Genomic DNA, 27,982 nt, shown 5'->3' on the forward strand with positions numbered 1-27,982 from the left:
TTCTGTAAAAATAAAAATGGCAGGACGCTGGCCAGGCTCACTGAATCTCTTCGTGTGACAACCCTTGGTATATTCCCTGAATGTTCTGCCTCCCCCAGCTGTTGTATACCAAGTTTCTGTAGAAAAATGACATTCATCCATTCTGATGAATTAGATGCTGACCTCCACTCACTTCTTTCAAATAGGATTAATCGCTATCCATGGTGATGCTGTGTCTAATTTTCTACTTGCTTTTTTATATCTCTGTTTTTGGTGCCACAGAAAAAAACCCAATTTTCTCCTCGCTCATGTCGCTGTAAGGCTGCATCAGATGCCTCCCATTCAAACACCACCAGCAAGTATTAAGTTACCACAGTAGTAAGTTTGTCACCTCTAGACAGTCATTCTGCACTCTCAAGAGCTGGATGGAAACTCAGGGTGACCATGGGCAGAGCTGCCATCTTCCCCATAGAGGACCAAGCTTGGACTCATGGGAACTAGAGACCTGGGCAAGAACTTCCAATGGCATCCAGACTTCCAGACTGCTTTTTAAGTGAAGAGCCATATGGTTCCATGAAACTATCAACCCAGATGTGACCGGTAAGAATTAATTATACAGAACTGAGTTTTAACTAAAGAAGGAAGTCTTACTGAGGCCATCTGTGGGCAATGTTTTTATGTTCTATGACCTAAACAGAAACATTTTTGATATTCTTTCTCCCTTTATATGGCAGGACAGTGGATAGCTATCAGCACATCCTGGATTAGAATTCCTCCTTTGGGCTACAGAGATAGGTCATAGGTTAAAAGCACTGGCTGCTCTTCCAGAGGACCAAGTTCAATTCCCAGCACCCACATGGCAGCTCACAACTGTCTGTAACTCCACTTCCAGGGTACCTGACACCCTCACACAGACATACATGCAGGCAAAACAACAACAACAACAACAACAACAACACCACACACACACACACACACACACACACACACACACACACACACACACACAAATAAATCTTTTAAAAAAGAAATTCCTAGCCAAGCGGTGGTAGTGCATGTCTTTAACCCTGGCACTCAGGAGCCAGAGGCAGGCAGATCTCTTTGAGTTCAAGGCCAGACTGGTCTATGGGGGGAGTTCCAGGACAGCCAGAGCTACACACAGAGAAATCCTATCTGAAAAAACAAAAACAAAATCCCTCCTGAACTAGGAGACGGTTCTTTGAGAGAGGGGGATGCACAATGTAGAAGGGGTAATGCACAAGTCTCTAAAACAAGCACACCTTTGAGGAGGTAGGAGAGGAAGGGGACTCAGAATGCCCCAAATCTCACAGGCCACCCAACCTGGAGTTCCCAGTGGTGATGACTGTGTCTCAAACAAGGTAGAAGGCAAGGACACCTGAGATTGTCCTCTGACCTCCACATGAGTGCCTTAACATGTGCACACCCACACTCACACTAACATGAGAGTACAATCACCCTACACAAAAGAACAATAAAATAAACCAATGAAAGGTTGTAAAACACACAGAACAGACACTTGCAAAAGAGCACACATCACTCAGAATATGAGGAGGAGTTCATGACAGACACTAGGGAATCAGTCACTGAGCAGATGTGGATTAAAAATCCCAGGCAGACAGCACTTCACACCCACTGGAATAATTACATAATTGCTTAAAAAAATAAAAAATAAGTAGGCTTGATGAATTAACTCAGAGCAAACAGAATCTCCAGCTCCAAGAGGAACACCAAACTAGTGACCTCTCTGGAAAACCACCTGGTCATTCTCATGGGGCTAAACACACACTGACTAACTGGCCCAGTAATTTCACTCTTAGGTACCAGCTTAGGTGAAGCAATCGAGCTATACACAAGATGGAGGCATCCATGTCCCCATTCCCAACAGAGAACAGATGCCACCCTCACGTCCCTGCAATAGACCACCACCCAACAAGAAGGAATGACCCTGATATGGCCCCAAAGTATGCTTCCTCTGAAAAGTGCTGTGTTGAGCAAAGCCAGGCCAAGAGGATCGTGGAGGCAGAGGATCACCAGCACAGACAGAGATGATGTCACCAGGCCCCATCCTAGAGTTAGAGACAGAACCCAGCTTCTGTCTCAGCCCCAGGACAAAGAAGAAGCCATCAAAGGCGGAAACAGCGCAGCTCCCTGATTTACAATTCTAGAACAGAGGAAACTGATCGGTGGAAACAGAACTGAGAACAGTGCTGTCTCCTGGGGGCAGAGACAGCCCGGCAGGAACAGAGAGGAATGCTGGGGAAAGTAAGGGAACATGCTGTGACCTGCCCGCTGAGGGGAGCGCAGGTGACGTGTCTTCAACACCCTTCAGTCATGTACCAACGAGTCGTCCATCACCCGCATGTCATTATCATCTCATTCAAAACTCAAAAGGGAGTTGTGGTCTGTGGTACCAGCCTGTGCTCTCAGCTACTAGAGACCCTATCTCGAATGAATGAATGAATGAATGAATGAATGAATGAATGAATGAATGACAGAGTTATGCATAAATGCACACATGTATACATACACACACACACACACACACACACACACACACACACACACTTGCTCGAGCACATACTGATGTTTTGTTTGTTTTTTGTTTTTTTAATTACAGAGGAATCCGAAGAAAGTCTCATGTGTGTCCCTCTGAAGAGTACACAGAACCAATGTCAAAGCTAGGGAGCTGCCTCTGGTGACAGAGACTCTTTCCAAAGTGGGCCACTTACTTCTGGAACTCTAAAGCAGATTTCTTTAACTCCAGGACACTAGCAGCCAAAGATGTGTGCCCCCACTGTGATAAGGCAAGCACAGGTGCTCTGTACAACTCTACAAGTCTCCACTGTCACCTGAGCACTGAATTTATTCGAAGCTGATCCTAAGCTTCCTGCCCTACACTTTGGGGGAGAGGGGCTCTTAGGCCCATGCTGGAGCATTCCTGGACACCCAGATCCCACTCAGTGGTTTCTCAAATAATGTAAAATAGAAGCCTACAGATGGCCTGGGCCTGAACCCCAGAGCTGGAATGTGATCTTCAAGTGTCTGTACACATATGTTCTCTGCAGAGTTCTTCAAGAGAGCGGGGACACTGAGCAACAATGCATCCTTGCCTGAGCAGAAGAAAAAAAATCTTGTGTCCATACAATGAGTTAGTAGACCTTAAAGAGGAAGGATCCCGGGCTACAGGTCAGTGGTAGAGCACTTGCCTTACATGCATAAAGAAGTAGGTCCAATCTCCAGTACTACGCGCCCCCAAAAAAGAAAGAGAAGAGAGAGAAGAGAAAAATGTTTTCTAAAGGGGAGCTGCTGCCCTGAGGTTGTCCTGACAAATGCTGAGCTGGAATATGGCTAAGTCAGCAGAAACTTCCCTAGTCTACATGAAGCCCTGGCCTGGTTCTGTTCTCCAGCACTACACGGAACCAAACATGGATGACACTCTTGGTAATCCCTTGGGCAGGTAGAGGCAGGAGGATCAGAAGTTCAAGGACATCCTATGCAGCGTTTGAAGCCAGCCTGGACAATATGAAACTTGTCTCCAAAATGGGGGTGGAAGAGTGCTGGAGAGACACAGAGTGCTTGCATTCCTTCAGAGGACCCAGAAGGACATGATGTTAAATGAAATAAGCCAATCACAAAGTGGCGAACACCATAGGATCCTGCTCCTATTGGATAGGTAGAATCATAGATCAAAAAACCAAGACAACAATTGAATGGGGGTTACCAGGTGCTGTATTTTAAAAACGGCAGGAAGGAGCCACGCCATACAACAGGGCCCACATAGGAGGTTTATTGTGGGAGGGGAGAGAAGGGGGCAGAGAGGGGGCAGAGACTGGTTCCTGGGGATGAGGAAGAGAAAGAGAAAGGAGATGGAGGTGGGTGGGCAAGGCCGCCATTTATAAGGAAACATAGTGAATGTGCACAGGGGCTCTTAGTGGCTGCAGCTGAGGATGCATCCTGTCAGGACCCTAAGGGCAGCCAGTACAGATGCCTAAATGTTAACACCAGGGACCAGGGAGTCAGTGCTTAGTAAGTGAACAAGAATTCTGGTGTAAGGGCTGCAGGACAAGGTGAATATCCTAGACTTGTACACTGATTCATGTATCTCCATGCACACGCACACAAAAATGCAAAGCTGATTCTAAAAAATCTTTATAAAAACATGAAATCCCTAAAATAGGTTGGACAGATGATGACGACGACGATGACGACAACGACGGTGACGACAACGACGGTGTGTGTGCGTCTGTGTCTACCTCTGTCCATTACGGGGAGAGGAGTACACAAGCTATAGCAGGAGTGTGATGGGCAAAGGACAGCCTTGGGGAGTCAGTTCTCGCCTCACCTTTACATGGGCTCAGGGATTAAGCACAGATGCACAGGACTGGGGGTAGTGGGTAGTCATTCCAGCTTTGGTCTGGAAGTTCCAACCCCCATTGAGGCTTCGGTAACTGTCACGCCTACAAGGCGGGGTCAAGGGAGGGCCCTAGAGACTCGAGATTGGGACGTGCTGCGCTCTCTTGTGGCTGGGAACCCGGGCGCTAGAGGTGGATGGACAGAGCTCTCCAGAGAACACCGCTGGACTATGCTGCACCCTTGCCAGAACCCTCAACCCTCCTATCCCTTCCTTTATAAGTTACGCCATTAAATAAATCTCCTTTTAACTACGTGAGTGGCCTTAATAATTTCACCAATAACTGTGTGACAAACACCTCCATCTACTGAGTCATCACACTGGGCCCTTGACAGCTAACTCTGACTGTCAACTTGGTTGAAGAGAACCCAAGTTAGCCAATCATGCCTACGAGGACACTTTCTTTCTTTTTCCTTTTTTTTTTTTGTTTGTTTTTTTGGTTTTTCGAGACAGGGTTTCTCTGTGTAGCTTTGGAGCCTATCCTGGAACTTGCTCTGTAGACCAGGCTGGCCTCGAACTCACAACTCACAGAGATCCACCTGCCTCTGCTTCCAGTGCTGGGATTAAAGTTGTGTGCCACCACGCCCGGCTTGAGGGTGTGTTCAGAAAGGATCAACTGAAGGTGAGGCCCACCTGAGCGTGGGCAACACTATCTCACTGGCTGTGGACACAAGCGAAGGAGAAGAAGGAAACCAACCAATTTTCTCTTGTTCGTTCATTCATGCTCTTGCTCTCTCCTCTCCCCAGCTTCCTGGGCGCCATGACGTAAGTGATTCTGCTCAGCCAAGCTTGGCCCAGCTAATAGTGACAAGAAGATAATTTTTACCATACACATTACAAACAGCCTGGGAATGGAGCTGTGGAGCTCAGTGGCATGGCCCTGCCTGACAGGCCTGGGCTTGAGACCTTCGCCCACCATTAGGAAAGGGGAGCAGGCAGCATGGCTCCAAACACAGCACAGAAATGGACCTTAGAGGGAAGCACCTGAGGCATCCCATGTCCGCTGCACTGTGGACAGAAAGAAGGCACGTGGAAGCGCAGACTGTAAGTTCAAGTCAGGCCGGCTGCAGTCCACACTGTGGGCTGGGACAGAAGTCCAGGAGGGGCTGCGTCTGGCACCCCTGCCCTTCTGTAAAGATCAGCCCTCTGCACAGGGAACCAGGCCACAGTCCAGACAACGATGGCAGGGAAAGAATAGAAACAAGATGAAGCGCAACCTTCTGGGAAACTGGGTCTCTGAGGAATGAAGGTTTTTCTGAAATCTTTTCCAAGGGGGTTGGGGAGAACTGCAACCTTCCTCCGCGGCCTCCCCCATGCTCCTACAGCAACGTCATGCCCCAAGGAAACACGAGAAAGGCTGTCATTAATAAATTTCCTTCAACTTTCTTTTCAATGGTGCTGAAAAGTGTATGCAAATCCACCCGTAATTAGGTTTAAAAATTCCATTTCATGGGATAATCAGACTTCAAAAAACTCAATTTTAGTTTTAATCAGATTTTAACAAGGATATTAAGTCCATTTCGGTTAGAAAAGGAAAAAACTGTGAATTTAACACAAAATGTATTCAAGCTTAGCCCTGGGAGATAATTAAATAAAATTAATTTGGCAAGGGTTGTCAGTAAATGGAAAAGGCCGTAAACAAGGGTTCGTGTTGCTGATGGAAAAAAAAAAACAGGTCTTACTGTACAGATGTGGGGCTCACCATGCACTAGGGAGGGTGTGCCCACAGCCCTGCCCAGGGTGGGGAAACTGATAGTCTCAATCCCGACCCCAGCCTCGAGATGAAGGAGGCAGAGGTGGGGTGGGGGAATGGGGGTGGATAAAGTTCACACCACTCCCAGGAAAGCCAGGGCATGTGGCCCAGGACTGTCTGTGCACTTAGACATGCAGGTCCTCATGCAGCTCCTGGCACCAGCGACCCTACCCAGTCTAAAGGACAAGTTCCATAGGGCCAGTTTGGAGAACCCAGCCCTGCCAGATAACTGCTCGCTCCTGAGGGCTCCCCCAGCCTGTGACAGGCAGGTCCTGCTCTCTGTCCCTCAGCTCATGCCATGGCACTGGATCCTGCATCCATGTTCTTAATCCTAAAGTAGCCTTACAGGGGCTGTGTCCCTTCAGATCTCCACAGGGGAGTACCATGTCCTTCAAAGAGCAGGCCGCTATACGAAGTGCCCTTTGACCAAGGTCAAGGTTCCAATGAGGACAGGTACTGCCTGCAGTCTGGAGATACGACCCTGCACTAGACTCACTCCCAACCACCGCTGCCAAACAAGGGCCAGGATGCCGGTAGATTCTCCCAGACCAGGAGAAGAGAAAACTTCCTCAGATACCAGAGCAGAAAGCCACTGGGGAGCAAGCCACTGAGAAGGAAGAAACAGGCTCTATGCTGCTTTTAAAACAAACGACCAGATACTGGTTTGGAAAACAAAGTTGTTCTGTTTGTTTACACTATCGGATATGGAACCCAGGGCCTCACACATGCTAGGTAAGCAACCACTGAGCCACACCCCAGCCTCTCACTGGAGGATTCTAGGCAGGTGCTCTACCACTGAGCCACACCCCAGCCCATCACTGGGGGATTCTAGGCAGCTGCTCTACCACTGAGCCACACCCCAGCCCCTCACTGGGGGATTCTAGGCAGGGGCTCTACCACTGAGCCACACCCCAGCCCCTCACTGAGGATTCTAGGTGGGTGCTCTACCAATGAGCCATACTCTGAGTCCAAAGGTAAAGTTTTATTGGATATATCACAGCTGGGTCCAGTCACTCATACTGTCCATAGTGGCTGTTGTTTTTTAACAGCAATGACCGATATATAGCCCACACTGCCTCCAAAACCAAACCATCGCGCTTCATAATTTGCAGATAACTGAGAAGCAACACCTACTGGCATGCCTCCGACAGTTCAGCCAAGCTACAGTAAATAATAAAACTGTCCAAACTAAAGGCAAAACCAGTAACAGCACCTAGTGACTCTCCTCAGAGCCAATGTTCTCATAAGTCAATAAAAAAAAAAAGCTATAATTTAAAGAAAACGAAAATCAACGTGCTACAACTTGTCTAGCCTAAAAGGCGGCTGATACCTGCATTCTGTAATTGCAATCCCAATAAACAGCAAGATGCTCCTGAGACCGAAGCACAATAAACTATACCAGAGAAGAGTGGGGGAGGCGGGGAGCAAGGAGGAAGCCAGAGAAGCGTGTGTCTGACTGTCTTCCACCACGACTCAAAGCAATTGCTATCAGCTCAAGAGCAGGCGAGCAGCAGAGTGCTGGGGGATGAACTGAGCGGAGCCGCCCTCCTCGCGGAGGGAGGACTGTTTGGTTCCACAGAACTGGAGAGGAGTTTGCACGTAATAAAGAATTAATTGCTAATCTTCCACCTCGGCCGCCTCCACAGAGGAGATGGTATTGTGTTGCTGCCTCCGAAGTTAAATGTTTCCTCTCCCAAGTGATGGCTGCCTGCGCTCTACCTGGCAGCCTCTACCTGGCAGCCTCCGCACCAGGAGCAATTCCAGACCCAGCTGGGAGGCAGGGCAAAGGTGGTGGGCTGAGCAAGCCTTCCAGCAGGCCTTGCCAAACTGGTAGAGAGCGACAGGTCTGTAAGAGATACCTCCAGCTGGGGCTTCTGCTACATGTGCGTTCTGCTGTGCTCCAAAATGGTGGCCCCTGCAGAAGGGAAATGTGACAGCATGCGACTGAACAGCACACAAAGATGCTGGGCCAGCTGCCTGGCACCAGGTGGCTGGCCAGATGGATGGAGGTTACCAAGGGCAGAGCCCACCCTGCTTCAGGATGAGCCATGCAGCCCAGCAAGATACAGGGTTACTTGGCTGACCTTGGGCCAAGGGTCCCTCGGAAAGCTTCTGTCCCGCACAGTCAGGCAGAGGCCACACAGCCATAGACAGGTAGGGAAGAGCAGAGACACTACCAAGGAACAGGCTAGACTGCAGCCGTTACAGCACTGATATCCTGGACGGTGCATCCTGCAGGCAGATGAGGAACCTCAGAACCCTCCGAGCAGGACTATCTTCACACAAGTGCACTGCGGGTCCTTTGGAAAGACACCTGCATCCAGAGTAGAACCTGCCTGGCCTCTGTTCCCACCAACAGCATCAAACCAGCAATGATACAGCAGGCCTGTCTGTCCCCAACCCAGTAGGCTACGCTAGAACATGTGCCAGGTGTGCAGTCCATAAACACAGGTCACCTGCCAGCTACAGACTCCTACTTCTAAGGACAAGCTACAAACAGACATTCCAATGTTCCACACCCCAGTCTGCACAGGCCACAGGGAGCCAGGGCCTGTGAAGGTAGATCCATGCTGAGGCAGGTGACAGTTCTCTGGTTCACACCACAGTGCCCCAGGCCAAGAACACCAGCCTGTTGAGTATGCCCAACCACAACCCCACCCGAACTGAGATCCCTCAAGTCAGGAAAGAGCCACATCAAAACGGTTTCGCTAATGGGACTGTATCCCAGTTGGCAGAGTGCCTGCCGAGCGTGCCTGAAGCCCGAGATTCCATCCTCAGCACATGAACTGGGCACAGTGGTGGACTCCTATAATCTCACCACTGGAGAGGTGGAGGCAGAAAAGTCAGAAGGTCAAAGTCATCCCTAGCTACATAGAAAGTTCAAGATTAGCCTGGGCTACATGAGATCCTATCTCAAAAACTAAAACCAGGGCCAGACAGACGACTCAAAGGATAAAGAGGCCTGCCACCAAGCCTGTCTACCTGAGTTCAATACCCGGAACCCACACGGTGGAACCCACATGGTGGGAAGAAATAACTCACATCCACAAACTACCCTCTGGCCTCCATACCACACCCTGGTATGTGTTCACATAAATATACACATCTAAAATAAATACATACAATAAGAAAATTGAAGACAAGAATAAAATAAGCAAGACAAAAATGAACTCAGGGACTTCACTGGCTCCAAATGGAAAAACAGGACACTCAGAAAGGCACAGTGCATTTTCCAGGCACATTCCCAGGTGTGTGATCCCAGGATTTTTCTAACACTTGTGTTTAGATGAAGAAGCACCATGTGTGACATTTGTCACGTGCTCCACTGGCACCATCCAACAAGTGCTGCCAACTGTGATCTCTGCAAAAGCCACACTTCAGCCATAGCCAGACTCCCAGGACCTCCTGACAGCTGTCACTGTGTCCCACAGCAAGCAAGCTGTGTGTGTTCTGTAGACGTGGAAGGCTGCCTGCAGCCTAGGACCTAGCGCTCAGTGTCCCATGGGTGTGGCATGTGTAACAGCTACATTGACAGTGTTTCATACTTCATTTCAGAATCCTCCACCTCCCACCACCCAGGCAACACCTCATCCAACCAAAAGCGCCGGAGGGGGGGGGGGGGGCGGGGGGACACGACACACATGGGGACACACAACACGAACCGGTGTAGCCTAGGGACAAGGTCCAGGGTCAAGTGGGACAAGCACATGGGCAGCAGGAGCTGGGATGCTACTCCTGAAACCTGCCCCCAGGCCCTCCTTCCCCACAGCAGACCCGGCTCTGGGATGGAAGAGCACATACTAGAGCAATGTTGGGTGGCAGGACCCAGGCTCTCAGGCGTCGACCCAGGCAGGCAGCCTGCCCTGAGTTAACACTGAAGAGTTGGAGCCATGGCCTCAAAGCCGATGCTCACATGGGAGGCTCAGGCCCAAGTCCCTCACTAAGCTGCTGGTAGCAGAGAAAATGGTTGGGCCTGTGTCGGACAAGGTGTAAAGAAGACCTGAGCTCAGATGCATGGCAGCTCTGCTTTTAGGGGTGCCTGGGGCTCTTCATTCTGATAAGAGCTGAATTATCCCAAAGGCAGGGTGGAGAATGGAAGGGCACCCGACTGAAATGAGAACTCCACTCCGACGCTCTGAATGCAAACCCGTCCGTCTGTCCTCTTTGTTGCAGCTCCACACAAAGACATCTGCTTGAAGGCCTTGGTGCTCTCCACCGGAGTCCCTGAGTGGGAGGAGGCCGCCACCCCAGGCCTAGCTGCCCCTCTCGCTGTTCTCTGGAAAGAAGAGAGCTCCTCTGCAGAGGAGAGGCTAGATGCAGGAGAAGGGGTGCAGGGACTCTAGGAGACCCAGGTTCTGGGACACTCAACAGCGAGGGAAGCCCAAAAAATGGAAGCCAGACAGCGACTTCATTCTGAACAGGGCAGTTTCTGACACCAGTGACAGCTGCTGTGATGAAGAACAGGCCACTAACAGGGGCATGAGGCTAGGGGATCCATCCGGGTCACACACCCCACGGTCTCAAGGGTGATGGGCACGTGGGAAGACCAGGCCCCCAAACATCCTAACTGCTCTCCAGACTCTGCATGACACAGGCCCACTGAGCCATGGCAGCTTCTGGAAAACCCTCAGTGCAGGGCAGGTGGGCACACACCGCTTCAGAAGAGGCCCCCAGGCCTTACTCTAGCCTGTGCTCGGCTGTCTTCACCCCTCAAAACTCCCTTCCAGGAAGTCCTCTCTCGGAGCCACTCCACACCCTAGGACCCAGGACTCCCTCACTCTGCTTGAAGGACCTGGCACCCTGAGGTTCTGGCTTCTGAAGTAGAGACAGTGGGTGACGGGACCCCAGTGAAGCACCTGCTAAGACAAAATCAACCAGGGCTCAGTCTGTGAAGTGCACACAGCACAAGCAGAAGGAACCAAGTTCAAGCCCCAGTGTCCATGTAAAAAATGGGTATTCAGCCAGGCAGTGGTGGCACACTCCTTTAATCCTAGCACTCAGGAGGCAGAGGCAGGTAGATCTCTATGAGTTCAAGGCCAGCCTGCTCTACAGAGGTGAGTTCCAGGAAAGGCTCCAAAGCTGCACAGAAAAACCTTGTCTCAAAAAAAAAAAAAAAAAAAAAGAAAAAAAGTAGGTATATAGACAGTAGAGTGGCGCACACCTTTAATCCTAGCACTCAGGAGGAGGCAGAGCCAGGTGAATCTCTGTGAATCTGAGGCCAGCCTGGTCTACAGAGTGAGTTTCAGGACAGCTGAGGCTACAGAGAAAGGATCTGTCTCAGAAAGGGGTCTGGGGTGTGGTGGGAAGAAGAGGTTCAAGAAGGGGTACAGCAGCCTAGGTGTGTGATCTCGGTGCTGGGGAGGTGGAGAAAGGAGGCTCCAGGAGCTCCCTGGCCAGTCTAACCAAACTAGCACGTTCCAGCTGGAGTGGCAGACCCTGTCATAGAACACAGAGTCATAGGACACAGATAAATCAAGCCGGAACCAACCTGAAAGCTTCATCCCTCACTGGCCAGCTATCATGTGGCTGGAGGGTGCTGTGTGAGCTACTGGGGATCAAAGTAATCAACAGTCCTATTCAGCTGCAAACCCTTCCATCTACAACAACCAACCTGGCAAGATATGCCCCTGGGTGCAGCAGTGGTACAAGCGTTACAGGAGCAACCACCACCTCCCAACTGACTGTGAGCCCATGCCACAGAAGGAAGCTACGCCCGACACTGTTAACCAGGCTAAGAACCCATAACTGGGTATGCCATAGACCCTAGGAGAGCCTGCTACCAGCACTCTGCTAAACAGACCTAGCATTAAGCTGCCCTCAGTACGTATATTTATACCCATAGGCTAGTACATCTCTCAACCTTCATCAGAGAAGCTTCTTTGTGACAGACAGTAATTCCTACAGAAACCCATACCTGATTGGGAGTACTTAGCCCTAAATGGGACATCAAAACCAAACTCTTCCTCTCAAGGCTCAGGGATCACTGTGAAAAGAGGGTGTGGAGTTCCAAAGAGCCACAGGCATCCGATAACTGCTGCGAAGCCGATTTTTCCAGACACGACAGGGTCACTGCACTCGTGAACTCGGTGATTCTGACGGCATGTACAAGACCTACCACGGATGGAGGAGGGCTGGGGCAGGAAGCCGGTTTTCTCTAGGGATGTGAATGCTACCCATGTTCCAGTAGATGGTCCTACACCTATGCACACACTGGCAGCAGTAGGTAAACCCAGTAAGTTTAAAAAAAACAACACATGAAGTTGGGAGGGGCTACTGGAGAGGAGTTGTAGGGAATGGGCTGTCTGATCAAAACACAGACATATATGAAATTCTCAAACAATAAGAAAAGGAAAGAAGGTGGAGAGTGATTGAGGACACACCTGGCATCAACCTCTGGCCTCTACATACATGTATACACATATACACACATCAAAAAACAAATGGGGGAAGGGAACAAAAATCAGCTGTGACACCAGAGGCTGCCACAGCCACCTCTTGTCACATCACCCTGGGTGTGAATCACATCTTCAATGCTCAAGGCTTTGGATGCGTTTGATCAGTTTCAGAGGAGGCACTGGAATTGAGCCCTATCTGTAGAACCTGGAAGAATGGTCCCGAAGCACCACGTTAGAACAAGTGTGGAGCACAGGCGGGCCAGGCTGCTCCCTGCTGAGCACGAGGCTGCCTGTGCGGCTGCCGGTGTGGCTGCTGGGTGCGGCTGCCGGGTGCGGCTGCCTGGTGCGGCTGCAGGGTGAGGCTGCCTGGTGCATGTGTGGCTGTGGTGTCTGCCTAGAAAGCGTTTGTTCTCCAGGCTCTACATCCCCTGCCTCCAGCCCTGTTCTGGTGCATGAGAGGCACAGGACGACAGCAGCCACACAGAACATCTGCCTCCTGTCCCTTCCCCACGGGACTGTGAGCACATCCACCTCAAGCAGATGGCCATCAGTATCCCAACAAGACCCTCCTGCAACTTCCCAAGGGGCAAAGAAACAGAGGGGCTGCCTTCCCAACCACAGGTCAGGATGGCTCTGTGGCCCTGAAGCTCCTGCTTCCCAGCGGAAGGCACAAATGGGCGGTGCCTTGTCAGAGCTGCTAGGCGGCCCAGAGACAACGGCCATGCACCACAAACACAGCCCTCTGGACACACTCCCCCAGGGTTTACTGAAGGCCCATGCCCTGAAGACCAGCCCTACCTACCCTTAGGTCCTGAATCGCAAGACTGAAAAGACGGCTGACCCCAAACCTTCCCAATCTCCAGGGCAGAAAGCAGCGGGGACTGTCGGGAATGAGACCACTGGCGGGGAGCCCTCCACCAACACATAGGCCAGCTGGGTCCCCCTCTCCAGGACACAGGCCCCCTACAAGCTGCTTGCTGGCAATAAACCAAATGAAGCCCAAGAAAGGCCCACACTGCAAGTACCCAGAGGCCAAATGCTTCTCGAATCTCCCTCCTCCACAGCTAGGCCTCAAAGAAAAGCAAAGCCATGATGGACATCACTTCTTCAAGACACCTGACAGCTCGTTTACCTCCCATGCAGGGTATCCATCAACAGGACACCCAGGTCATTACAAACCCTGAGTGGAGAGAGCAGGCGAGCGCAGGTGTGCGGCCAGGTGGACCAATTTGCTCCCACCTTGGAAGAAATCTACAGTCACGCTCCCCACGGTCCTCCTAACTGGCCTGGCACATCAGGGACGCTCGTCCCCAGAACATGTCATCTGGCTGGCCTAGCAATGATGCTTCAGCAGAGTCCAGGTCAGCACTTGCTGGCCTCCCACTCTGACTCCAGGTCAGCAGTTTGACGTGGAGAGCTGCCTGTCCTCCCGTGGCCCACACCACACCACTCCTCCATGCCAGTCAGCCCACACACATGCTGACAGGTATAATGACCATCCAGCAGGGTCTGAAGCCAGGCCAGGCTCGGGCATAAAAAATGACACAAGTCAGGTGCCAAGTAGCCAGGCATTCAGCCGCTGCTAAATTATTCCCTCCACAAAACACAGGCCGGAATACAGAGGGGTCCGAGGCCCGCTCCGAGCCTCCCTAATAAGGCCTGCGTTTCCATCTGAATTGCTAAGCACAGTGTTTAAAAAGCCGACCCAGCCACGTCGCCCGCTCTCCTCTGCTCCCCTCGCTGCTGTGACTCACCCTGATCTCGGCTTGAACCTTCGAAAGCACACTCACCCAATTAAGCCCTGGGCTCCCATACCCTGACTGAAATTTATAGAAATAGGGCTTTTTCAAAAGGCAATTTGGCATCAGCTATCAATTCTAAACACATACTTTCTTTTGAACTAAGAAAAAAAAAATGCCTTTAGGAATTTATCCAACCGATGCCGATGCTGTTTCTTGGGGGAAACAAAGTAACTGTCCCTCAGCAGGGGGAAATCGGTCTGTCCAGACCATGCAGAACTGGGAGTGACTCAACTACTCCAGCTGGTGCAGGTATACCGCCAAAGATGAACGGACAGGACCCAGGCTGTGCCTCAGCTGGTAGAAGGCTTGCCCGGTGCCTTCACTAGGGTTTCTGTTGCTGTGATAAATACCATGGCCAAAGTCAAGAAGGAGGAAAGGGGTTACTTCCGGTTACAGCTTGTAGTCCATCATCCAGGGAAGGCAGGGAAGAACCTGGAGGCAAGAACTGAATGAAGCAGAGGCCATGAGGGAGCTGCTTACTGGCTTGCTCCTCACGGCTTACTCAGCCTGCTTTCTTACAGAACCTACACCACTGGACCACCTGCCGGGGTGTACTGCTCCAAGTACACTGGGCTCTACCACATCAGTCCTTAGCAAGAAAAGGCAGCACAGGCTTGCTCACAGGCCAGTCTGCCGGGACACTGCCTCAACCGAGGCTCCCTCTTCCCAGATGACCGCAGCTTGTGTCAAGCTGACCTAAAACTAGGCAGCACACCTAGTCAGTGCCCAAAGTCTGCGCTCCAGTCCCAGCACTGTGTGCAGTGGACCTTGTGGTGAGTGCCTGTAATCCTAGCACTCGGGAAATGGGAACAGTAAGATCAAGAATTCAAGATCAGCTCCACAGTGAGCTGGAGGCCAGCCTGGGCTACGTAAGTCTCAACAACACAAACCAAACAACAATGGGCAAGCATAATAAAGGCTTTTCTGCATTCTCTGAGCACCTCTAGAAAATCAACCCGAGGGGGTTCTGGGAGCCTTGCCTTGGAACCAGTCTGCTGAAACTTGGTGACAACCTAGGATTGAGAACAGGCATCAGAGTGAGCCAGTCATTCGGGTCTGAGGCCTCAACCTGTGGGATCCAACCCCAACTCTGACAGACAGTGTCTGAGCTCGGATTGTAGGACGCCCAGCTGGCACCAACTGGAGAACTGCTTGCTGTGCAGAAAAAAACACCCACATCTGGTGTCAGGGTGCGGGCCGAGCGGGCGACTGAGAGCAGAGAGGGAAGGGTCTATTTTCTCCTCCCCCGTCTCTTGCCACGTCCCGCCATTATTAGGTCATCCATAATTACTGACAGCTGCGCCTTATGTTTGCAAAGCACAGATCTTGGACATGCTGTTAAATTTATCCCTAAGTGCTGCACCGCGCTGATGCTACTGTACACGCCGTGTCCTTCCCACAGGTCGCCATGGGACTCAGAAATAAACACCATCATCCTGGTCCACTGCCACCAGTCCTAGGACCCTGCTGACCCGACTAATGGCTTCAAACTGCTTTTTATTGATACTTGGAATTCCTACATGACTTTGTGGTCTCCAGATAGTTAATTAGTGTTTTTCTATCCAGACCACACATCCCGATTGTTTGGGGGAAGCGGCACACGTGCATGTGTACACACACGTGTGGTCAGAGGTTGTCAGAGTGCTCTATCACTTTCCACTGCATTCTCCTGAAATGGGATCTCTCACGGAACCTGGAGCTTGGCTAGCGGACAAGCCCCCGCGATCCTGTCTCTCTCCCAGCGCGAGGGCTCCAGGCACATGCAGCCATGCGCGGCTTTTCATGTGGGTGGAACAAGTCCAGCATACTTACCCAAGGAACCACCCACTCTGTCCCAGGATGACCTGCTCTCTGATTACCTAGTCACACAGGTGAGGACAATCGGGGGAAGGGAAGAACACGTGGCCTCATCCCGGTGAGGGGCAGCCCCTGTCCAGCATCTTCAGTGTTGAGAAGACACGCCCTCACCCTCTCGTGCCGGCCACCCGTATCACATCGCCGGCAGTTGTTTCCAGGTGCCTCCTATCTGGCTGCACGATCTCTCTCCTTTCCTAGCCTGCTCAAAGTCTCAATCAAAAGCAAGTGCTGGGTTGTTAACCAATCTCCCAGCTTGAAATGCTCTATGGAAACAGCTGATTTTCCTCAAGATTAGCGCCCTCCACTCCTGCTCCACGCTCCCCACCAGGCTCTCCCTACTATTCCACAGCCACACTGCCCTGCGCAGGAGACTGCTGTCGCTCACTCTCCATTCTGTAAGTCCTTACCACAGTCTACCCTGAGAGAGCAATGTCGAGATGTCACCACTCTCCATACCCCCATGCCAGCACTGTGCCAAACCCCAAAGTCCTTGAGGATTAAGAGGGTCACAAGCTCGCTATCACCAATACTCCCCACAACACAGAGGGCCCTGCAAGTCCCATACCACAGCATCATATATACACACTGCCAGACTCTGTCCTACCCATTACTCTCCATGTCACAGAGCCTGTCTACCCCCAGCCCAAATGACCCTGTGCATAACTGCCCCGGCTTACATGACCCCAAGTACAGCTTACATGACCTGTGTACTGGGCACATCACGGGTAGAAAGAACTATGTGTCCTGCCCCATGTGACTCTGCATAAACACACCATAACCATGCCATCTGTCCTAGCCTACTTGACCCATGGCACTAGATGCATCCCAGAGAGACAAGCCCATTCACCCCAGCCCACGTGACCCTGTTGCACTGGACACAAACAGGTACAGACTGGCCTGCTCCGGCTCATATGACTGCATACACTGGACTCAACACAGGGAGACAGAAGCATGTGCCCTAGCCCACATGACTGCATGCACTGGACACATCACAGGTAAACAGGCCTGTTTGTCCGGGCCCATGTGGCCCAATGCACAGGACACACAGCAATCTCTCTACAGTTCAGCATCTGACGCCCTTTGTCAACTTGCTTAAATACTCCTTCTAATATCTATCTCTAAGCTCCTCAAACATAAGAAGTATCACACTTCAGAGAGCAACACTGTTTTTCCATGGGGAACTCACACAGCGCAGAACACTGCTCTCGACTGGATTTAGTATTACCTAGCAGACACACATCTAACATGACTGTGAAGGTTTCCAGCAACTTTTAAGCCAACCTGAATGTAGGTGGCACTATTAATGAGCTGGGGTGAATAAAAAAGACATAGCGAGCTGAGCGCTCCCGTTCACCTCTCTGCTTCCTGACTGTAGACACAGTGTGAGCAGCTCCTCCTCACACTCCTGCCGCCACGCCCTCCCCACCTTGAGACTTCACGCTCAAACCAGGAGCCAGAGTCAGCCAGCCCATCTGTAAGCTGTTCTATCGGCCACTTTGAAGTAATGACTGCATTAGGGCTGGGCACCCAGGACGACCCGAGCTACATCCTCACAGGATCTGCACCAGACACCAGCAGACCTGAGGGGACAGAGGACTCTGAGAGATGATGGTCAGACGGGCAGACAGGGCCCAGGCCATAGCAGGCAGCCCCTGGACCCAGACCCCTTGGTTAACAAGATGCTAACATTACTGAGGAAGTCCCTGTGGAAGACCACTAGGTCCCAGGACGGGCTGCCAGGGGTGTCCACAGGCCTCCATGAGAAAAGCTGATCTTCAAGGGGGCAGTGCCACCTAGTGGTAGCTGCGCTTCAGAACCCACAGAACCACAGGTCAGTCATGCTCCAGGCATGCAGGCAGGAGCACCTGCTTCTGAAAGCCTGATCAGGTCTCCAGACAGAGTGGGTCCTTGAACTGGTTACATGTATGTGTATATGCGTGTGCTTGTGCTTATGTGCCTATGCACGCATGTGTGCTTGTGCATACGTGCATACATGTATGAATATGTGAACAAGCAAATGTATGAGTTCTCCTGAGGAATCGCAGCCCCGACACTGAACCCCAACGATCCCCCCACCCCACCCCTGCACTTACATTACTTCTGCTCCCATCCTGCATCTTGTCTAATCTCATCCACCCCAGGCTTCAACCAGTCACTCTCCCCGCTGTGCACAAAGAAGTTGCAATGGCCCCCGAAGCCTGCCCATACACACACACACAAAGGGTGGCGGGCTTGGGGCTGAAGGGATGGCTCAGCTGTTAAGAGTGCTCACTACTTTTGTGACTCAAGTTCAGGTTCTGGCACCTAAACGACAGCTCCCAACCACCTGTAACTCCAGTTCCAGGGGATCCAACACCCTCTTCTGGCCTCCACAGGCACTGCACACTGTGATGCACATAAACTCACACATTCATGTGCATACACACACAGTAAATAAATAAATAGATAAAGAAGTAAACAAACAGTGGGTTAAAAAAAAAGGTGAAAGCCAAAATCTTCATCACACCAGAGAATCCAGAACCTCAACTTTCTGCCAACTCTAAGGCTGTTACTTCTTAGTTCCTATTGCTTCTGTTGTGTGTGTGTGAGACGCATCATCAGTACTCAAATGCTGTGACCCATGTATGGCGGTCATAGGACAACTGTGGGATCAGTTCTCCCCTCCACCTCTGCCTAGTTCCAGAGACCTTCCTTAGGCTGTCCAGCTCGCATGGTAAGTGCTCATGCACTGAGCCATCTCAGCCCCCACACCTTTTTTGAGGATGAGTTACTGGGAAATGAACCCAGGGCTTCACACATTCTAAGTGCACACTCAAGCATATACTCGCAATGCTCAAACCCAGATTACTGTGATATCGAGGCACGTTTAGTGCAGCTGGTCTGCATCCCACACCATCACGGGAGTGTAGCCGCAGGGGTAGAATACAAGTTACCCAGGGTCTCTATACCCAAACCTCTGCCCTAGGATGCATAAGGAAGGTAAGCGGCTTCCAAGGTGCCAGCAGCCTCAGCACCCCAGGGAAGTGTATACCTAACAGCTCTAAGGAAGCCAGCGTCCTCCGCCTTCCAGAAAGGCCATTCACTAGGTGAGATGCTTCCTAAGGACATGACCCTACCGGACCTCACAGGCACAGCTGGGAAAGGCATGCACTCCTCCTCACTTAAGAGAGGAGAGGGCCAAGGCAGTGCAGCTTCTGAGAAGGGTGTCCCCACCTTCCTCCATGAAAACATGGACCACCACTCCTCCCTTTCACCCAGCACAGGCAGCCAGACAGCACCCATGGACGAGCTGACAGGGCAGACAGTTGGGAAAATGGACCCAAAGGGCTCACAGAGCAGCTAGACACTGCGACCCGGCCGATGTGGTCTGTGCTGCTCCAGAAAGGGCAATGGCTCCACTGGCCTGATTGGCAGTCACCAGGCACACAGGCACAACAGCACGCCAGTGTTCAACAGGGCTGGTCCGACTGAGCATGAGGGCCTCTGATCTCCATCACAGCAAAGAAGTCACGGAGGTGTCTCGTCTGGGCAGAGCAGCCCTGGGAGAAGGAGGGACCCTTGCCAGGAGCTAACAAACCCAGAGGGCAGGAGGAAGCATGCAGCCCTGGGCCTGCTGGGCTAGCCTCTGAAAGAAGATGCTGCAGATGGCCAGAGAGGAAACCAAGAGACGCTGTCAGGTGACAGAAGTGACGGAAGGCACCGCTGCACTGGAAGGTGATGACTCCAGAGCCAGCAGGGGACAGTGTGATTATAAGACAGCTGAGCTCAGGCAGTCTCCATCTGGCCTCGTTTCTCAGAGCAGCGGGAAAGACAGCCAGCAAGCCGGAAGTATTAAAACAAGGGGCCGCTTGAATCCCACAAGCCTTTGCCCAAGCTCCAACAGCTCATCTCAACCATCGGTACCCCAACTTCCCTGAAACCTGGAAAGACATGGCCACCATGAGGGATGACATCCAGGCCAAGGCTCACCGCAGGTAATGGCAGCTGAAGGGCGCCCCACACTGAACCACACATGGGGCAGATCAGCAACAAATGGCACCCCAGAACAGAGCAGTGCACAGGTGGGACAGCAACAGGGAACTCCGCCCTTGCTGTGTGCTGAGCACACAGTGCCCAGCAGCTCTGCCCTCTGGTCCACTCCGCACCGTTCCACTCATGCCTGACGCACCAGTCACACGGGACGCTCCATCGGCTCCCCTGGGACATGAATTTTCCAGGATGCTGGGGTTTTAACTCAGTTCACCCCCACAGGTTATCATCACCTAAAAGACATTAGCTCCCCCCAAAGCAGTTGCTTCCCTATGCACACAGGGTCCTGTGGACATGCAGGCCAGCGCAATGCTGCACGCTCTGTGGCTATGCGGATTCTCAAGTCTTACAATGAGGCTCTACCTCCCTCCGAGCAAACCACCCAGTGAGCCAAAACAAGAGCTCCTCACCACAGCACACGAAGACGCCTGCCTGCCCTGTCCTCTGAGGACTCTGAGCCAGGAGGCAGAGGACAGCACAGGAAGGTGGCAACCCGGGGTGGAGACAGCAGCAACTCACCCACCTGAGATTCAAGCCCATTGTCTGGTCCAGTTTCTCCCAGCTCTGCAGCTTTGCAAGCAGTTTCTAGAAAGACAATTAGAGTCATCAACGTCTCCTGCCCAGCAACCATCATGTGAAAGCTAACAAGGACAAAGGTACTGGAGTTCCCGTCCCATCTGAGACCAGAGATGGCTATGCGACATTAGCCCAAGGAGGTACATGGTTAGCCTACACCTCGCCCCTTTCTGCCCTACGGTGCAAGTCCAGGCATGTTCCCAGCACTGTAAGGGTGCCACAGTCCTGCAGCAGCCTGGGCCTGGGACAAACCCAGTCCTTACTCGCAAGGGCAGATCTCTCTTGACCTTCCAGGAGCCTCTCAGAGAATGCTAAGCCCTAGGCAGATGAACTCCACTCTAGAGCCAAGTTTTCCCCAGTTCTTCGGTAGGCCAGGACCAAGGATGGCTCAGATGGGTCTAGCCAGTCACAATGGGGAGACAGAGCCAACCACAGCTGTGTGCCTGTTCTATACCAGCTTGAACCCCACGAAACAAAATCACTCAAGATGGCAAGACGGCCAGCAAGACAGCCAAAGAACTCACCAATGTGCCTGGTGAATTGAGTTTGATCCCCAACATGCACTTGCTAGGAGAAAACCTACTCTCACAAGTTGTCCTGAGACATCTATACAATGTGGCACATACATTCACTCGCTCTTTCTCACACACATACTTATACACACACACAAGCATACATATACACATATGCTTTTGGCACACTCACTCTTTTTCACATACACACATACACCCAATACACTGTGGCATGTGCATTCACTTTCTCACATACATACATACATATATATATATACACACATGCACACAAACATACACACACACACACACACACACACAATGGCATGTGCATTCACTCTCACATACATACATACACACATGCATACAAACATACATACACTATGGCATGTGTATTCACTTTCACATACATACATACATACATACACACATGCATACAAACACACATACACACACACTATAGCATGTGCATTCACTCACTCTTTCTCACATATATACACAAACATAAAAACATAAAATAAAAGAGCGGGGCAGGTGCTCAGCTACTAACTTTCCTATGGCCATTTCCTCCATGAGACACTGTTCCATGCCAGGCCCTGACTGCTTTCCGTAAGACAGACAGGGCATGGACTGACCCAGGGTCAACAGCCAGCACACATCCATGTACAACTTTGAGCTAAGCAGTGTGATTCTACATCCTAAGCCTCAAAAAAAAAAAAAAAGTCAAAGACTGAACATTAGATCTAGGTGTGATATAAATTACATTGGTAAATGTCATGTGTTGTCTGCACCTGTTAAAAGTGGGCTCAGGGACCAAGCTGGCCTTCCTTGCTTCCTTGTCTCAGACTTCAACCAGTTTATTTGAAGTCCCGGGACAGGTATTATAGAATATTAGTTTAAGATGCATTACATTTGTTTGATGTGGAACATTAATGCAAAGACGTGTTGCATTCCTTTATGTTGCATTTGTTTAACTCTGTGAAGTTGTGTTACTTTGCCTGTCTAAAACACCTGATTGGTCTAATACAGAGCTGGACAGCCAATAGTGAGGCAGGAGAAAGGAGAGGTGGGGCTGGCAGGCAGAGAGAATAAATAGGAAGAGAAGAGCAAAAAGGGGGGTGGGGTGGGGGCAGCCACCCAGCCAGACATGGAATAAGAAGGAAAGAAAAGATATACAGAATTAGAGAAAGGTAAAAGTCCAGAGGCAAAAGGTAGATGGGATAATTTAAGTTAAGAAAAGCTGGCTAGAAATAAGCCAAGCTAAAGCCGGGTGTTCCTAAGTAAGAATAAGTCTCCATGTGATTATTTGGGAGCTGGGTGATGGGCCTCCCAAAGAACAGAGAGTAAAGAAATTCAACTACAGACTGAACCCCCTTGTCCTGCAACAAGGAGGAAGAGAACTACACGCTGCTGTGGCACTAAACACTTGGTACTGGGCCGTGGTGACACACAACTTAATCCCAGCACTCATGGATCTCTGAGCTCAAGGCCAGCATGGTCTACAGATCCAAGACAGCCAGAGCAACACAGAGAAACTCTGTCTCAGAAAGAAAGAAAAAAAAAAAAAAAAAAAAAAACCACTTGGCCCTTGGGAATAGCTAAAAGGGGAACCATCCAACAAAGGTAACTATTGCTTATTCATGGTATAAAAGCGCCTGTGGTGAGAATATGAAGCCGGATGCATCACCCATGGAGAGGACGGTCTGCCCAAAACTCTCCATTGGGAACCCCAGCAGGACTTCCAAGTCATCTCTGTGGGATGCTTACGGACCCAACTGGATGTTTTCTCCTGTGCGCTGCTTCTCTCTCTCTCTCTACTTGCTGCTGTTTTCTTTACCTTTTGCTTGCTGTAGACTTAATGAACTCACTCACTCAAAACCAAAAGAAAGGCTCTCTAGACAGAATGCCAGAAGAAGAACAAAAAAAGTTCCAGGTCTCTTGCCTCCAAGAGGCAGCCTCCAGGAGAGGCCTGTCTGGGACTGTGCGAACAGATAGGCGCCGGTCACAGAGAACTGTGCAGTACCAGGCCCTCAGCTGCCTGGGGCCTCAAAAGAAGACAGAGATGGAACGAACTGGGGAGACAGATCCAGCAAGCAGCTTACCACACAAGCATGAAATCTGATTTTAATCCCAACACTCATTTAACAAAAGCTGGGCATAGGAGCAGCCACCTAAACCAAGGCTAAAGGAGAAGAGATAGGCGGAGACCTGGAGCCCACTGGTCATCCAGGCTAGCCCATTTAGTAAGCTCCAGGTTCAGTGGGAGACTCTCAAAACAAGGAAGAGGGGTCAGAGAGGCCTCTGGGGCTCTAAAACAATGGAGAGAAGTTGTACTGCTCTTGGCTGCCCATCAGAATTACACGGTAAGACACTGTTGCTATGGACAGCACACACTATGGAGAACAGAGAAATCAAACTACAACTGCTAGATGCCTCCTCCCTATTAGCTCTTCGTCCTTGGGGTGCTGCAAGGAACTATGCAGGCCGCTGGGGAAGAACTGTGATCAACAGCCTTATCCAGCATTAGAACCTGTGTGTACGAGAACAAGCAGCCAAGCTAAGTGAGCCTAAAGGTGCAACAATGGCAGGTATGTTACCAGGGTAACCAACTGCTTTCTGATTAGATTGGTGCTCATTCCAGAAGAGGGAAGTCCTATCTGGCACTGTAAACCCAGTCAAAAGCCCATGGCTAGGGATGTCACGGACCCTAATACAGAAGCAACACCTACCGTACATAACGGATCTGTTGAGTCACCTTCTAAATAGCTACACTTATGCCCATAGAATATCCTGTGTCAGCTTTAGTCAGAGAAGCTTCTATCTGCAATAGTCAGCAGTGACTGCGGAGTCTCATAACTGACTGCGCTACTCACTATACCACTGCAGCAGCCCCATGGCAGACCAGTTACTGTGTGTGATGGCGATGCCCAGGGGGCTCCAGACAGGGCAGAGGATAGCCCTGGAGACATGCTTCACCCACTACTCACCTCCTTCTCCAACTCCAGGTCAACCAGAGCTTCCTGCATCTTCTCCTGACGGCCCAGCTTCCTCTGCAGACCTTCCAGCTCCTCTGTGAGCAGTCCGTTGGTCTCCCTCATCTCCCTATGGGGCCAGAACAGTCATGCCAACAGCCACACATGTTGAGGATGGGCCCAAGAGACACCAAGCCCAGGCAGCCAGCTCCCAGCTAGGGGCAGCAGGTTGCGCACAGGCCCTCACCTCAGATGAGTGTTCTCCTCACGCAGCCTCTTCAGCTCGCGCTCCATCCTAGGCAGCCTCAGCAGCTCAGACTTCATGCTCTTCACCACAGCTGCATCCTGCTCTTGCAGGCACAGCTTCTGCTCCAGGTCCTGTAAGAGGCGGAGAGGAGGCTGAGTAAAACAGAAGGCTAGCCCAGAGGACTCACGGGCCTCCAGCCAAAGAATGATCTGGAGCAGGCAGAAGGACTGGCCCACGGAGATCATGAAATGGAAGAAATGGAGGTGCGTGGAGCCAGGGGCTAGCCCAGGCAGTAAGCACTTGCCATGTAAGAAGCGTGAGGCCCTAAATCCCCTCAGCCCACAGGGGGAAAAAAAAAGGGCAGGTATAGTAACACACCCCTTTAATCCCAGCACTTGGGAGGCAGAGGCAGGAAGGTCTCTGTGAGGTCAAGGCCAGCCTGGGCTACAGAGCAATTTCCAGGACAGCCAGGACCATATGGGAAGATGTGACTCAAAAATAAATAAATAAATGAATAAAAATGTAAAGATTGCCAGGCGGTGGTGGCACACGCCTTTAATCCCAGCACTCCGGAGGCAGAGCCAGGCCGATCTCTGTGAGTTTGAGGCCAGCCTGGACTACAGAGTGAGTTCCAGGAAAGGCACAAAGCTACACAGAGAAACCCTGTCTCGAAAAACCAAAAAAAAAAAAAAAAAAAAAAAAAAAAATTAAAAAAAAAAAAAAAGCTGGGAACAGTGGTACACATTTTCAGTCCTAGGCAGAGTGGAGAGTCTCAGTCAGTGAGACCCTGTTCAGAAAAAGGGGGAAGGGGACACCATCCTGAGGAACAGCGATGACCTCCAGCACTCACATCAAATTCCCGACTGTCACTCCAGGCCCAGCAGACACAACAGCTCTGGCCCCCCTGACACCCGGACGCATGTACCCCTGCATTCACATATGCATACTCACGCAGACAGAAATACATATACACCTCATTTTTAATCAAATAAAAAAAATTTTAAACAAAGCCATGGGAGCCACAAAGGTCCTCTAACTTGTCCCAGGCCCTCTAGGAAGCCTTCCAGGACTATGCCTGCTACTCTGCTCAGCTGCACCCTCATCGTCACCTCTAGAGCAGCCCTGGACAGTACCTAAGAGCAGGACCCACAGCACTGCCCCTCCTGCCTGTGTCCATCCACATCCCATCCAGCCCTCTGGTCCCCAACAGCAAGAACCCACGGCACTTGTGGCCTAAATGCTGTGCACAGAACACCTCTGGCCACCTGTGGTCGGCTTCTGCTGTGCCAGTGGTGAACCTGCAACAGTTGAATCTGTCCCCACTGTGTGACAGACTTTCCTACACTGTACCCGTCACCCTGACCCTCAACAAGGTAGCACTGGCATTTAGTGTGACAAATCACTGAACAGGCTGTATATAAACACAGAAGCAAATCAACTGATCAACAGACCCTCATGGAGCCCAGCTCCACCCAGGCAGAGTCAAGTAGTGGAACAGAGTGACAGAGAAGGCCAACTGGTCAACCTCTATGCACAAGGCACAAGGCAATAATGAGTGGTGGGACAAGAACTAGGAAGAAGGTGACTAAAAAGGTAAGGGGCAGGGTCTAGAGAGAAGGCTCAGCAATGAAGAGCACTCACTGGCTGCTCTGCAGGCGGACCCAAATTCAGTTCCCAGTACCCAGTCAGGCAGCTCACAACTGCCCTTAACTCCAACTCCAGACCTCTTCTGGCCTCTGCAGATACCCACACCCACACATATTTATAAATAAAATAAATAGTTAAGAAGAGAAAGAAGACAACAGAGGCATGAGGAGTTGCCCCCCCACACACACAGCAGGGGCAGCGGGGAGACACCCGACACAGCCCCCCTTCCTCAGATTGGACAATACCCTAAAGGCACAGGCAGCCACGGAAGGGAGCTCCACCAGCACCCACCAGAACAAGGATTCTCAACCTTCCTAGGGCTGTGACCCTTTAACACAGTTCCTCATGTTGGGCTGACCCTCAACCATGAAATTATTTTCGTTGCTACTTCATAACTGTAATTTTGCTGTTATGAAGCATAATGTTAATATGTCTATTTTCTGATGGTCTTAGGTGACCCCTATGAAAGGGTCGTCGTTCATAAGCCACAGGTTGAGAAGTACTGTACTAGAGTGAAGGAGCCTGACCTTAATTAAATCAGACAACCCTAGCTTGGTGACCTATCTCAGCCATGCTCTGGCCGTGCAAAATCAGACAGGATTTAAAGTTCTTCCTGTAGTACAAGCTAGTCTCAAATTGTGATCCTCCCATCTCGGCCTCTCGTGGGCTGGGATCACAGGTGTGTCCTGTGCCCAGCTCTCTAAGCCTAGACTGTACGGTCCTCTGTGTCACCCTTGCCCATGGGTTTCTAGTGGGCCTTCACACTAAGGCACCAGCTTCCATGGAACACTCCCTGTGGCCTCCCTGGCCAGCTAGCACAGGGCCTGGCAACCACAAGATGACCAGCCTGCATCCTCACATACCACTGAGCATGCCTCCATTTAGGAAGGCCTGTGAGTGACAGGAGGGCTGACCCTATCCCTGCTTAGTTCAGGAAGCTGCACAGGCTGACAGGAAACACCTACCTTAATCTTCTGCTCATGGTCAGCTCTCTCTTCTTGACTGGCCTGCAGTTCCTGAATCTTCTGATTTGCCTCTTGCCATTTCCTGTGAGAAAAGAGGATAGTACATAGTACATGCAAGGTCAGTCCATAATGCCCCTCAGCCCGAGCCCCCAGGATGGATGCGTGCACGCACGCGCACACCCACACACACCTTATGCAGAGAGATCCCAGGCTACCCAAGGCACTCCCTGGTTCTCTGTCCACCACTTGCAGTGTAGGTCTACCCATACTAGGGGTAGAACATTTCTCAGGCAATGCCTGCCTAGGGTAAGGACCAGCCCTTCAGGCGGAATCCAAAGCCCCCTGACTACCACCCACTAGCCACCACATATCCGTGTAAACTATGACCTAGAACAGCTTGCCCAGGCACAGCAACCCATGCCCTTGAAACCTAGCTTAGCTTGCCCTCCCCTGGAAGCCAGCTCTTCACCCCAGGAAGGAAAGAACTAAGTCACTACCCCTCATTCTGACACTCACTTCCCAAGTCCAGCGGCCTCACTGTGTCCCTTGTGGGTCTATGACAGGGCCGTCTTGGGGACTGACACAGGCTAGCCATGCTCTCACCTCTGCTGCAGGTCCAGCTGCTCCTTCAGTTCCTGCTTCTCAGACTCCAGAAGCTCCACTCGCATCTTCTGGTCCATCGCACTCAGCTGCAGCTCAGAGACACGCCCCTTCAAGGAACTAATTGTCTGCAAGTGGAGAAAACTGGCTCTCCCTGGGGTCCTGTCTGCATGCATGACTTTCACATACAGAGACCAAGGAGGAAGGAAGGGCAGG

The 27,982-nt window shown here is 51.2% G+C and overlaps 1 protein-coding gene across 2 annotated transcripts in view; it reads right to left on the bottom strand.

Moving 5' to 3' along the window:
* Positions 1–27,982, bottom strand: part of Mad1l1 (mitotic arrest deficient 1 like 1) — a 326,218-nt gene that overhangs the window by 275,850 nt on the left and 22,386 nt on the right. For both annotated transcript variants that reach the window (XM_006991094.4, XM_076560966.1), the window contains exons 5-9: positions 27,770–27,894; positions 27,167–27,248; positions 24,555–24,685; positions 24,323–24,437; positions 20,771–20,832 (exon numbers count right to left, since the gene is read on the bottom strand). In XM_006991094.4, the coding sequence (XP_006991156.1) occupies positions 20,771–20,832; positions 24,323–24,437; positions 24,555–24,685; positions 27,167–27,248; positions 27,770–27,894 (515 nt within the window). The remainder of the gene's footprint in view (positions 1–20,770; positions 20,833–24,322; positions 24,438–24,554; positions 24,686–27,166; positions 27,249–27,769; positions 27,895–27,982) is intronic.

The sequence above is a fragment of the Peromyscus maniculatus genome, chromosome 23 (assembly GCF_049852395.1).
Source record: "Peromyscus maniculatus bairdii isolate BWxNUB_F1_BW_parent chromosome 23, HU_Pman_BW_mat_3.1, whole genome shotgun sequence".
Taxonomy (NCBI): Eukaryota; Metazoa; Chordata; class Mammalia; order Rodentia; family Cricetidae; genus Peromyscus; species Peromyscus maniculatus.